We start from the raw sequence: 13,616 nt of genomic DNA, 5'->3' as shown, positions 1-13,616 counted from the left end.
AAAAAGGTGAGATTTCTTGATGTATCATGTTAAGTCACTCCTCAGAGAGGTCCTGGCGTTTATACTCTCCTTAACAGAGTCTGAGAATTACCGTTTTCTGATGCAGTTTCCAACTCTGAGGATTCTTTCTTATATTTCCCCATTTGCTGTTGACTTTAAGAGCAGAGAGTGAGGGAAGAATACAAATGTTGAAGAAAAATGAAATCGTGTGCTTGTGCTGTGTGTCAGAGAACTCCCCAGACACACCCCACCCCCAGACCTGTCTTTGGAATTGGTCTTCCCTCAGGGGATAGGGATGGCAGCCGGAGCACACTGGCCACGGTTGGTTTTTTGCAGCATTGGCCTTTGAGCTTGGTACGCTTCCCTCTCCACGCCAGGAAAGTCAGCTTCCTACCCTGGGCAGCCTGTAATGTCAGCCAGGCGAGGGCAGAAGCCAAAGCCCCAGGGTGTCAGTTCCAGCAGGAAGCTGGCCTTTTAGATGGAGCCTGTAACTCCATCCATCCCCAGTATCAGATGCTAGAGATCCTGGACCAGAACATCAGCACAGCCATCTATAGCGGACAGAGGCCTTTCCCACTGGCCAAAGGAGTGAGTCACTTTATGGTTTCCACAGATAGGGAAAGAGGGATGGAGGGAAGGTAGACAGATAGGTAGACAGAGAGATTCAGGTTTAATTTGGCAAGTAATTATTTAGTACCTGCTCTTTGCCAGGCCCTGGTTGAGAATCTGAGGATGGAGCAGCCAGAAGCATATGGTTATTAGCTGCCAGGATTAGGCCGTTCAGTCTGGTCTGGTGAAAATCCAGACAGGAATACCAGTTCTCATGGAGCCAACGGCCTAGTTGGAGGAAAAGGACTGAGGAGAAGGGGCCCGGGAGCTGGTGTGGCCTGCCCAGTGTCTCCTTCCCACCGGCAGGTGTGGGTCCACCCGAGACCTTCCCAAGTCGTGGTTATAAACTCACCTCGCAGACCTCAGAGGCTGCTGTGGCAATTTAGTAAGCGAGGTATGGAAAACGTGATGACTTGATAAGTGTTACCTTTACGATTATTGTTAGAACTGTCATCATAGTTTTTATTCTGTGTTACTGCTGTTATTGCAACAGGCCACTGCCCTGTTCTCAAGCTTTGAGCAGTTTCCTCAGAGGGAGAGTGTAGAAGTGAAACTTCTGTGACCTACAGAAGAACCACCTCTGGGACTTCAGAGAGTTCAGAGGTTTTTTTGCTGAGAAAGAGCCGGAAACACAACCAGGGCAACTTCTTTCTCTCAAGTCAGCTTAGAAAGATAGGCTGGGTGCGCCCCCTGCTGGAGCTGGAGGGGGGGCTGCCTTAAACCAAATTCGGACCCCGCCTTTATTCTATTTTACAGATCTGGAAACGGAGGCCCAGAGAGGGGCAGTCTTGCTCAGGGTCTGGTGGCAGAGCTAGGTTCATAGCACAAGGTCACGTCTCTTGTTCTTTTCTGTCTACTACAGGCCGCCTCCCTGTCTCCCCTGTCTGAGCTTTGAGTGCCCCTAGTTTATTCTTCAGGTGTCTCTTCTGAGCTAGGTGTTGTGGGGAGATGTGGTCCAGCCCTCCAGAGTGGCTAGCCTCACTTTTCACACAATGCGCGCGCGCGCGCGCACACACACACGTTACTGAGCCCCACCCTGGCTGCTTTCCAGCTGCTTCCTGCCAATGTCAGTTACTTTCTGAAAGCGTTGCACGATAACTTGGGCTTATAAAAACTACCGGTATAAAAATTTAGTCTTAGAAGTGAAAGTTCCCCTTAGACACAAAGTACCACACTTGGCAAGGTTTTTTTTCTCGTATCTGCTATCTTTCTCCATAGAAACTGGGTTTTCTTTCTTTTTTTTAATTGAAGTATAGACTTACAATGTTGTATTAATTTCTGCTGTACAGCAAAGTGATTCAGTTATACATACATTCTTTTTTTCACATTCTTTTCCATTATGGTTTATCATAGGATAATGAATATAGTTCCCTGTGCTATACAGTCGGACCTTGTTGTTTATCCATTCTGTATATAATAGCTTACATGTGCTAACTGCAGCCTCCCACTCCATCCCTCCCCCAATCCCCTCCCCCTTGGCAACCACCAGTCTGTTCTCTATGCTTCTGTTTCATAGATAGGTTCATTTGTGTCATATTTTAGATTCTGCATATAAGTGATATCATATAGTATGTGTCCTTCTGACTTATTTCACTTAGTATGATAATCTCTAGTTGCATCCATGTTGCTGCAAATGGCATTATTTCGTTCTTTATGGATGAGGAGTATTCCATTGTATAAATGTATCATCTTCTTTATCCATTCATCTGTCAATGGACATTTAGGTCGTTTCCATGTCTTGGCTGTTGTGAATAGTGTTGCGATGAACATAAGCGTGCATGCATCTTTTTGAATTATAGTTTTGTCTGGATATATGCACAGGAGAGGGATTGCTGTATATATGGATCATATTAGTTTTCTGAGGAACCTCCATACTGTTTTCCATAGTGGCTGCACCAACTTACATTCCCACCAACAGCATAGGAGGGTTCCCTTTCTCCACACCCTCTCCAGCATTTGTTATTTGTTGACTTTTTAATGATGGCCATGCTGACTGGTGTGAGGTGGTACCTCATTGTAGTTTTGATTTCCATTTCTCTAATAATTAGCAACGTTGAGCATCTTCTCATGTGCCTATTGGCCATCTGTATGTCTTCTTCGTAGAAATGTCTATTTAGGTTTTCTGCCCATTTTTTGATTGGGTTGTTTGTTTTTTTGTTGTTGAGTTGTATGAGTTGAAACTGGGTTTTCTTTAAGGTGTTGTTTTGCAACCTAATTGCATTTTGCAATTAACAGTTTATCTCAGACACTTTGCCATCAGTACAGGTCCATCTGGTGCAGGGTATTTTTTTGTGAATATTTTATAATTCGTTTAATGCGTAGCCTTTTGAGGGACATTTGGGAGCTTCCCTATCACTGACCTAGGATGTGCAGTAAACATCCTCATACTATAAAGAGCATTGGCATTTACCTACGGGTGTCTAAAACTGGAATTGGCTGGGCCCATCTCACCTAGAGGACTGTGAGCTCCTGGTCAAGCCAGTGGCTTAGACCCCCCCCATCCCTCGCTAACTCAGGGTGTGCCAAGTGGCCAGAGTCCACGGCCTGACTTGTGTGATTTGATTGCCTTCAGGAAATCATAGGTGCTCAAAGAGAGATATTCGTATTCCCCTAGCAGATTAGCCTTTAAAAAATATATATATATATAATAGCAATACCCATTGTTGACAAGGGTGCAGATAAACCGGCGATCTTACAGGCTGCTGGTGGGAATATAAATAGGAACAGAACTGAATTTATGTTTTATTTCCTCATCTTTTTCTGTTATTATAAATACCATTATGTCATTCAGGAAAGCAACTTGGAAATGTATCAAAATAATGTGTCTTAAATATTATTTCACCCTTCCCTTTAGCTTAGCAATTCTACTTCTAGGAATACACTCTAAGGAAATAATTAGACATAGGCACAAGTATTTACATAAAGACCTCGTGCTGTCCATAGTGATGGAAAGTGGGAAAGCGCCTCCGTGTGCATTTCTAGGGGACTCATCAGATACGTCATGGTGCCATGGTGCGTATACAGAAATCATCCAGAGGGAACCTTCATGACATGCTTTAGGGAGTTTCAAACAGTAAGCTATAAAATGCGGTGTGCTATAGTGTGACCTCACAAATCCTTCTTTACATGTATGCGGCTCTTCTTTATATATGTGGTTCTCTTCTCTTCTCTCTCAGCTGTAAAATCAACCAGCAGGGCTATTAACCACCATCTCTGTAGCAGTAACTCCTAATTTCCTGTCTTTCCTCCCAATCCATCCCCCATCTCATGAACCGTCCTCCATCCACCTACTTATTCATGTCAGAAAGCTCACTTCCCCATCAGCCAAACACCAAGTCCTGGTGATTCACCCTCCAGATTACATCTAGAATGTGTCTGTCCATCACCACCTCCTTCCTTCACCCACCATCTTTGTTTTTTTTTTTAAACTTTTTATTTTATATTGGAGTATAGTTGATTAACAATGTTGTGTTAGTTTTAGGTGTACAACAGAGTGATTCAGTTATACATATACATGTATCTGGTTTTTTTTTCAGATTCTTTTCCCAGTTAGGTTGTTAGAGAATATTGAGCAGAGTTCCCTGTGCTGTACAGTAGGTCCTTGTTGGTTATCCATTTTCAGCACAATTCTTTTTTTTTTTTTTAAGTAAGGTTTTTATTTATTTATTTATTATTGTTTTGGCTGCGTTGGGTCTTTGTTGCTCCGTGCAAGCTTTCTCTAGTTGCAGCAAGCCAGGGCTACTCTTTGTTGCGGTGTGCGGCCTTCTTATTGCGGTGGCTTCTCTTGTGGAGCATGGGCTCTAGGTGCGCAGGCTTCAGTAGTTGTGGCACGCAGGCTCAGTAGTTGTGGCTTGCGGGCTCTAGAACACAGGCTCAGTAGTTGTGGCACACGGACTTAGTTGCTTCATGGCATGTGGGATCTTCTCGGACCAGGGCTCAAACCCGTGTCCCCTGCATTGGCAGGCAGATTCTTAACCACTGCGCCACCAGGGAAGTCCTGTCCATTTTAAATATAGCAGTGTGTACACGTCAATCTCAAACACCCTAACTATTCCTCTTCCCCACCCTTCCGCCCTGGTAACCATAAGCTCATTCTCTAAATCTGTGAGTCTGTTTCTGTTTTATAAATAAGTTCATTTGTATCTTTTTTGATTCGCATATAAGTGATATCATATGATATTTCTCTTTCTCTGTTTGACTTCCTTCACTGCGTATGACAATCTCTAGGTCCATCCATGTTGTTGCAAATGGCATTATTTCATTCTTTTTAAAGGCTGAGTAATATTCCATTGTATATATGTACCATATCTTCTTTATCCATTCTTCTGTCGATGGGCATTTAGGTTGCTTCCATGTCTTGGCTATTGTCAACAGTGCTGCAGTGAATACTGGGGTGCATGTATCCTTTCAGACCATGTCTTTCTCTGGATACATGCCCAGGAGTGGGATTGCAGGATCATATGGTAGATCAATTTTTAGTTTCTTAAGGAACCTCCATACTGTTTTCCATAGTGGCTGCACTAATTTACATTCCCACCAACAGTGTAGGAGGGTTCCCTTCTCCCCACACCCTCTCCAGCATTTGTTGTTTGTGGATTTTTTGATGATAGCCGTTCTGACTGGTGTGAGGTGATATCTCATTATAGTTTTGATTTGCATTTCTCTAATAATTAGCAATGTTGAACATCTTTTCATGTGCCTCTTCATCTGTATGTCTTCTTTGGAGAAGTGTCTACTTAGATCTTCTGCCCATTTTTTGATGGGGTTGTTTGTTTTGATGAAATTAGGCCTCATGAGCTGTTTGTAAATTTTGGAAACTAATCCCTTGTCGGTGACATCATTTGCAGATATTTTCTCCCATTCTGTGGGTTGTCTTTTCATTTTGTTTATGGTTTCCTTTGCTGTGCAAAAGCTTTTGAATTTAATTAGATCCCATTTATTTTTGTTTTTATTTCCATTACTCTGGGAGATGGATCAAAAAAGATATTGCTGCGATTTATGCCAGAGAGTGTTCTGCCTATGTTTTCCTCTAAGAGTTTTACAGCATCTGGTCTCAAATTTAGGTCTTTAATCCATTTTGAGTTTATGTCTGTGTACAGTGTTATAGAGTATTCTAATTTCATGTGTTTACATGTAGCTGTCCAGTTTTCCCAGCACCATTTATTGAAGAGATTGTCTTTCCTCCATTGTATAGTCTTGCCTCCTTTGTCGTAGATTAATTGACCACAGGTGCGTGGGTTTATTTCTGGGCTTTCTATCCTGTTCCATTGATCTATATTTCCATTTCTGTGCCAGTACCATACTGTTTTGATGCCTATAGCTTTGTAGTATAGTCCGAAGTCAGGGAGCCTGATTTTTCTTTCTCACGATTGCCTTGGCTATTTGGGGTCTTTTGTGTCTCCATACAAATTTTAAGATTTTTTGTTCTAGTTCTGTGAAAAATGCCATTGGTGATTTGATAGGGATTTCATTGAATCTGTAGATTGCCTTGGGTAGTATAGTGATTTTGATAGTATTGATTCTTCCAATCCAAGAACATGGTATATCTTTCCATCTGTTTGTGTTGTCTTTGATTTCTTTCATCAGCATCTTATAGTTTTCGGAGTACAGGTCTTTTGTCTCCGTAGGTAGGTTTATTCCTAGGTATTTTATTCTTTTTGATGCAGTGGTAAATGGGATTATTTCTTGAATTTCTCTTCCTGATCTTTCATTGTTAGTTCATAGAAATGCAACAGATTTCTGTGTATTAATTTGGTAACCTGCAACTTTACCAAATTCATTGATGAGCTCTAGTAGTTTTCTGGTAGTGTCTTTAGGATTTTCTATGTATAGTATCATGTCATCTGCAAACAGTGACAGTTTTACCTCCTCTTTTCCAATTTGGATTCCTTTTATTTCTTTTTCTTCTCTGATTGCTGTAGCTTGGACTTCCAAAACTGTGTTGAATAAAAGTGGCAAGAGTGGACATCCTTTCTTGTTCCTGGTCTTAGAGGAAGTGCTTTTAGCTTTTCACTGTTGAGTATGATGTTAGCTGTAGGTTTGTCATATATGGATTTATTATGTTGAGGTATGTTCCCTCTAAGCCCACTTTCTGGAGAGTTTTTATCATAAATGGGTGTTGAATTTCGTTAAAAGCTTTTTCTGCATCTATTGAGATGATCATATGGTTTTTATTCTTCAGTTTGTTGATGTGGTGTTATCACATTGATTGGTTTGCTGATATTAAAAAATCCTTGCATCCCTGGGATAAATCCCACTTGATCATGGTGTATGATCCTTTTAATGTATTGCTGGATTCAGATTGCTAGTATTTTGTTGAGGTGGTTTGTTTGTTTGTTTGTTTGTTTTTCTTTTGCTGCACTGGGTCTTCGTTGCTGCGTGCGAGCTTTCTCTAGTTGCGGCAAGCAGTGGCTTCTGTTTGTTGCGGAGCACAGGCTGTAGGCTGGTGGGCTTCAGTGTTTGTGGCTCGTGGGCTCCAGAGTGCAGGCTCAGTAGTTGTGGCACATGGGCTTAGTTGCTCCACAGCATGTGGGATCTTCCCGGACCAGGGCTCGAACCCATGTCCCCTGTGTTGGCAGGCAGATTCTTAACCACTGTGCCACCAGGGAAGTCTCTGTTGAGCATTTTTATGTCTGTGTTCATCAATGATATTGCCCTGTAATTTTCTCTTTTTTTGTGGTATCTTTGTCTGGTTTTGGTATCAGGGTGATAGTGGCCTCACAGAATGAGTTTGGGAGTTTTCCTTCCTCTGCAGTTTTGTGGAACAGTTTCAGGACAGGTGTTAGCTCTTCTCTAAATGTTTGATAGAATTCATCTGTGAAGCCATTGGGTCCTGGACTTTTGTTTGTTGGGAGTTCTTTAATCACAGTTTCAATTTCAGTACTTGTGATGGGTCTGTTCATATTTTCTGTTTCTTCCTGGTTCAGTCTTGGGAGATTGTATCTTTCTAAGAATTTGTACATTTCTTCCAGGTTGTCTGTTTTATTGGCATACAGTTGCTTGTAGTAGTCCTTTTCTTTCTTTTTTAGGCTGTACTGGGTCTTAGTTGCAGCATGCGGGATCTTCGTTGTGGCATGTTTAGTTGTGGCATGTGGGCTTCTCTGTTGCAACATGCATGTGGGATCTAGTTCCCTCACCAGGGATCGAACCCGGGCCCCCTGCACTGGGAACATGGAGTCTTACTGGACCACCAGGGAAGTCCCTGTTAGTAATCTTTTAAGATCCTTTTTATTTCTGTGGTGTCGGTTGTAACTTCTCCTTTTTTATTTCTCATTTTATTGATTTGAGTCCTCTCCCTTTTCTTCTTGATGAGTCTGGCTAAAGGTTTATCGATTTTGTTTATCTTTTCAAAGGACCAGCTTTTAGTTTCATATTGTTTTCTTCTTCTCAGTTTCATTTATTTCTGCTCTGATCTTTATGATTTCTTTCCTTCTACTAACTGTAGGTTTTATTTGTTCTTCTTTTTCTAGTTGCTTTAGGTGTAAGGGTAGGTTGTTTATTTGAGATTTTTCTTGTTTCTTGAGGTAGGATTGTATTGCTATAAACTTCCCTCTTAGAACTGCTTTTGCTGCATCCCATCATGGGTTTTGGATCATTGTGCTTTCATTTTCATTTTTCTCTAGGTATTTTTTGATTTCCTGTTTGATTTCTTCAGTGATCCATTGGTCGTTCAGTAGCATATTGTGTAGCCTCCATGTGTTTGTGTTTTTTACAGTTTTTTTCTTGTAGTTTATTTCTAATCTCATAGCATTGTGGTCAGAAAAGATGCTTGATATGATTTCACTTTTCTTAAATTTACTGAGGCTCACTTTGTGGCCCAGCATGTGGTCAGTCCTGGAGAATGTTCCATGTGCACTTGAGAAGAATGTATATTCTGCTGCTTTTGGATGGAATGCTCTATAAATATCAATTAAGTCCATCTGGTCTAATGTGTCATTTAAGGCCTGTGTTTCTTTATTGATTTTCTGTCTGGATGATCTGTCCACTGATGAAAGTGGGGTGTTCCAGTCCCCCACTATCGTGTTACTGTCGATTTCTCCCTTTATGATTGTTAGTATTTGCCTTATATATTGAGGTGCTCCTATGTTGGGTGCATATATATTTACAATGGTTATGTATTCTTCTTGGACTGACCCCTTGATCATTATGTAGTGTCCTTCCTTCTTTGTCTCTTATAACAGCCTTTATTTTAAAGTCTGTTTCATCTCATATGAGTACTGCTACTCCCCCTTTCTTTTGATTTCTCTTTGCATGCAATACCTTCTTCCATCCCTGCTTCACCCACCATCTTCTCACACCTGAATTTTTGCAGGAGCCCCCTAGCTAGCCCCCATTCAGGTCTGCTCACCTTAGGTGCCAGAGTCATCTTTGAAAATGCTAATCTGAATATTCATGAGCCTCAACCCCCTCAGGGACCAAATTGAAGATGTGATCGGGCCCCTGCCCAACTCAGCAGCATCCTCTTGGCCCCTCTCCCACAGTTCCCCAGCCCACAGCACTTAACGTTTCTTCCATCCCACCGTGCCTTTGCTCCACAGAGCCTTCATACGTGCTCTTCCCCTCACTCCTTGTCTAGACTCCTTGTCTATCTATTCCTCCTAGGTTCTCGACTAAAATGTCACTTACTGACCCCCAAGCCTTGGTCAGGCCCTGGTAGTCACTCTGGTACCCTGCCTTCTCCCTGGAAGTCCGGAGCACTGTGGTAATTACTTAGGTATTAGGTAATTACGCTAAATGACCCAGTAGACTGTCAGCTCCCTGAGGGCAAGGACCACGGCTGACTTGTTCGTTGCTGCATCTGCGGCCCCTAGCCAGTGCCTGGTACGTGGTGTTGATAAATGTATAGATAGTTATCATGAACTTTACTTAGAGAAAACACAAAAGATGTTCTTTAAAACGTTGGTGGTGGCTTTTGGGGTATAAAATTATGCATGACTTATTTTGTTCTTTCTACTTTTCTGTGCTTTCTGTTTTGTTGTCAGCGAGCAAGGCAATAACTGTCGGTTTGTCAAAAGACATCAGTGCTGGGCCCCAAGCTGAGTCCCCTGTGCAGGACGCACCAGGGTTTACCTCTGCGCTCCTGCCCTTGTCCCCACAGGCCTGAAGAGTGATGCGACAGGCATGATGGAGGTCGAGTCCTCCTACTCGGACTTCATCTCCTGTGACCGGACGGGCCGCCGGAACGCAGTCCCTGACATCCAGGGAGACTCCGAGGCCGTAAGCGTACGGAAGCTGGCTGGCGACATGGGCGAGCTAGCCCTCGAGGGCGCAGGTCAGAACCCATGGGTACTCTCGGGTTCAAGCACTCCTGGTGGGAGACCCTCTTCTGGGCTCTGGGACTGGCCTCGTAGCCTGCCCCCTCTTTCTCAGAGAAGAAACTGCATTTAAATCAGGCCCCAGGCCCACGGTCAGTGGCAGAGGGCAGCCACTCCCTAGGCTACAGGGTGCCAGTGTCTCAGGCCGTGAGGACCCTCCGGCCAGGCATCCCGGTGCTTCCCTTTCCCCTCGGCCTCCCCGTTCACCCACAGGCCCTGTCAGTTCTCCTCCAAGGTCCCTCCCCAGTCCCTCCGCTTCTCTCTGTCCCCACAGCCACCACCTGGCTCAGGCCACTCCCAGCACCCCAGCGGCCTCTGCCCGGGCCTCCCTGATCCATCTCCGCCCCAACCCTCCTGCTGGACAGCTGCCAGCAGGGTTCATTTAAATCCCCTGTCCCATTGTGCTTCTGCCCCTGCATCCACCCACCTTCATCTCACGGTTTCCTCTGCTAGAACATCCCTCACCAGTCCTGGCTCCCCCAGGAACCCCACCCTCCCTCCCCGTGCCGTCCCGTCAGCGGTCTGTCAGCCCTCCCTTGTCCTGCGGCCTGAACTCCTCACCAGGCGTGGGAGCCTCCCCGGGTCTCATCCTGCTCCCCTCCAGCCTCTGCTCCCATCTTTCTCCCCTGCGCCTCTGGTCCAGCCTGAGGAAGGGACTTCTGTTTCCTGAAGGTCCCTGATGGGCCTTGCCGCGCTCTCCCTCTGTCTGGTCCTGCCTGCCCTCCCCTTGCCAGGTTGGCTTTTCCTGTTTCTCAGAGGCGCAGACCGCTCTGCTGAGAAGCCGTCATTCCACTCTCTGGCAGGGGAGGCGCCTGTTCTCTTGGCCGCCTCCACAGCCCCCTGGGCACAGGGCCTCTCCTCTGGGATCCGCCTCCTGGGCCCTCGGTGCCTGGTGGCGTTTGGCACCCGGCAGAGGTGCCTAGTCAGTGGCTGTTCACTGACCAGCACGTCCAGCTGCCATGCCAGGCCTGCTGCCAGGCCATCTGCGTCTGCTCTGGTGAACGGTTTTCGAGCTCCTTCAACTCAGTGTAGCCACTCATCCACCTGCCCAGGCCCTCTAATGCCTGCTCCCACCCCCGTCCCATTCGAGATCCCTGAGGTACCTGGTGTCCTGGCAGCTGTCTGCCAGGGCGACGGACAGTTAAAAGGGGACCCGAGGAAGGAGTAGTGCTCACCGCAAGGCAGTGAGGTGCTCCTGGCGCAGTGCAGGCCAGAGTGACTGGCCGACGAGCCTCCAGTAGGCCTTGCAATGAGCAGCTTCCACTGGCACATCTGCGAGCCGCGCTCAGTCCAGCGGACTCACCGAGGGCGTGGGAGTACGGGGAGACAGGTTCTGATCCTGCAGGCCCTGGAACTTCTGTTTGCCTAAAGCTCCCGGGAGACTGAGGCGGAGCCCGGGCAGGGGAGGAGGGGCCACAGCCTTGGCCTGTCCTGAGGCCTGGCGGCCAGGCCTCCCCAAGTCCTGTGTGTTAACGCTCCCCAAGCCCTTTGTGTGCAAACCTTTGTCTTCTCTGATGTTTCCTTACTTGGCCGAATAATGAAACATAAACAACCAGCATGGCGTGAAGGAATATGAACGCACTGCTTGGCAGCACGTGACCTGAAACTGCCCTGAGGGAGTCCCAGGGGTGCTGGTTGGAGAGGAAAATGCTTGGGGACCTCTCTGTGGGCCAGAAGAGAGCTGGGACCTGCACAGAAGCAGCCTTGCCCCTGGCTGAGCTGTCCCATGTGCCAGGTGACCACAGAGGGGCAGGGATGCCATCATCCTCACTTCATAGATCAGGAAGCAGAGGCTTGGAGAGATTAAATAAATTACCTGAGGTCCCACAGCAAGGCAATGGCAGCGCGGCAGTTACTACGGAATTTAACGAAAATATTCTTGCTCGCCAGGGCGGGAGGCTTCGGACCAAGTAGGGCATCACAGACTGGGGAATCTGCCTGAAGTGCAGTCTAATTTGTCAGGCTTCCAGTGGGCCAGGACCCTCTGGGACCCGGCCTTTGCTACAGGCCCTGCCCCATGATAGGAGGTGACCTGAGGCACAGGTGTCCAAGTTCTCCCTGCGCCCCTCACGCCCACTAACCCCACCTCTGAAGCCAGCTGCCAGGGCAGAATGAGGCAGTGTCAGTGACGGGTGTTTACAAACCCTAGAGAGCGCTCCTTTAGGCGGCAGCCTTCTGGTTAGTGGAAGGGACACTGCTCCCTTCACTGTTTGGCTCTCAGGCAACGCGGTTCACCTCTCTGAGGCTTGTTTTTCTCATCCGAGTCGTATCATGACCCTCATCACACCTCCAGGCTGCTGTATGACTGCATGGAAAGTACTTGCCAGTCTGCAGCCTCAGGGTCTGGGCGCAGGGTAGTTTCTCCCTAGTCACGTGAAGGGCTTAGCCTAAGGATGCAAAGACAGAGGCCAGAGAGGGAGATGGGGGCGGTCTGGTGGGGACACAGCACAGTGAAACAGCGATGGGCTCCACCCCAGCCCCTGCTGCAGGCCACCCCTGGTGCTCCCCTGGGCTGGCATCTTCTGATGCCCTTCTCTGTCTTACAAGAACTACTGTTTGCTGAGCACATGCTGGGACTCTAGACACCCCACACAAATATCCTGACCCTCCCCAGCTACAAGCATCCATCCATGATCCTGGCCTTTTCTTCACTTTAATTATACTAGTAACAGCACATGCACATTTTCTTTGTAGAAATTAAAATGTTACAGACTAGGCTAAAGTTCCCTTTAGCTACTACCCCCCAATCCTGTCCTGCTTCCCAGGGCTTATCCACTGTTACTGCTGTGGCTGGGCCCCTCTGGACCTCTTTCTATGCATTACGTTTGTGTATATGCTCCTTTCTCTCTCCTCTGCAGAAGGACAGGCGGAGGTGGGCACCCCAGACAAGGAAGGTAGCAACCAGCCCAAGAGCAGCGATGGGACCACCTCATCTTGAACATGACCTTGCCCGAGGAGGCTGGAAGAGTGACGCGCCGTGGACGGAAAGCCCTGGCACTGGCCCAGCAGCCTTTCCTCTGAGCAGTGTGTTCCAGGCAAGCCAGGCCAGACTGAAAGGCAGCCCCGGAGGCTCCCGCGGCCCCTACCCTGGGAAGGCCCTCTGCCCACACCCCCAGGCTCCACGCTCCCACCACCTCCTCACTTGCCCGGGTACACTTTCAAGACACTGTAACCACAGGATGTTATTTATTCAGCAGGTGCTGGGACTCGGGGGCTGGGTCCTGCCACCTGGGTGAACAGCTGGGGCAGGGATCGCATTCTAGCTCTGCCCCCTCTTCTCCAACCCAGCCAGCCTTCTGTGTCAGGACCTTCTTATCCCTTTTTTAAGAAGCACTTTTAAACTTTTTAGAAACTTTAAACCTTTTCTCAGCAGAGAGGGAGGGAGCTGACAATTTACCTTTTATTTTGGAAGCCATTGTAAGTTAAACTCTTTGACCATCTATGCAGCTCTGAGGTTCCCTCATGGAGCTTCACAGATCCATTTTTAGCGAAGGGATCTTGTGCTCAAAACTCTCTGATTAACTCTTTGCCCTTTCTACCAAGATAAGTGACACCTAGGACCCAGGAAATAAATGCTGATGATTTGTGTGATAGGTTTAAGATGATTATTTCTCCTTTAAACAGCAAAAGCAGGGGCTGGGGCTTGTTCCCCCAAGGCCATGATTAGCTGGGACCCATTGCTGCCCCAGGCTT

At 46.8% G+C, this 13,616-nt stretch overlaps 1 protein-coding gene across 4 annotated transcripts in view; it reads left to right on the top strand.

Annotated features, from left to right (window-relative positions):
• PKIG (cAMP-dependent protein kinase inhibitor gamma) overlaps positions 1–13,516 on the top strand; it is a 100,852-nt gene extending 87,336 nt beyond the window's left edge. For all 4 annotated transcript variants that reach the window (XM_060123552.1, XM_060123551.1, XM_060123549.1 and 1 more), the window contains 2 exons: positions 9,707–9,880; positions 12,782–13,516. In XM_060123552.1, the coding sequence (XP_059979535.1) occupies positions 9,730–9,880; positions 12,782–12,861 (231 nt within the window). In that variant the 5' untranslated portion in view covers positions 9,707–9,729 and the 3' untranslated portion in view covers positions 12,862–13,516. The remainder of the gene's footprint in view (positions 1–9,706; positions 9,881–12,781) is intronic.
• The last annotated feature ends 100 nt before the right edge of the window (positions 13,517–13,616 follow it).

This window comes from Lagenorhynchus albirostris, chromosome 15 (assembly GCF_949774975.1).
Source record: "Lagenorhynchus albirostris chromosome 15, mLagAlb1.1, whole genome shotgun sequence".
Lineage (NCBI taxonomy): Eukaryota > Metazoa > Chordata > Mammalia > Artiodactyla > Delphinidae > Lagenorhynchus > Lagenorhynchus albirostris.
This window is presented reverse-complemented; position numbering and strand designations above follow the sequence as displayed.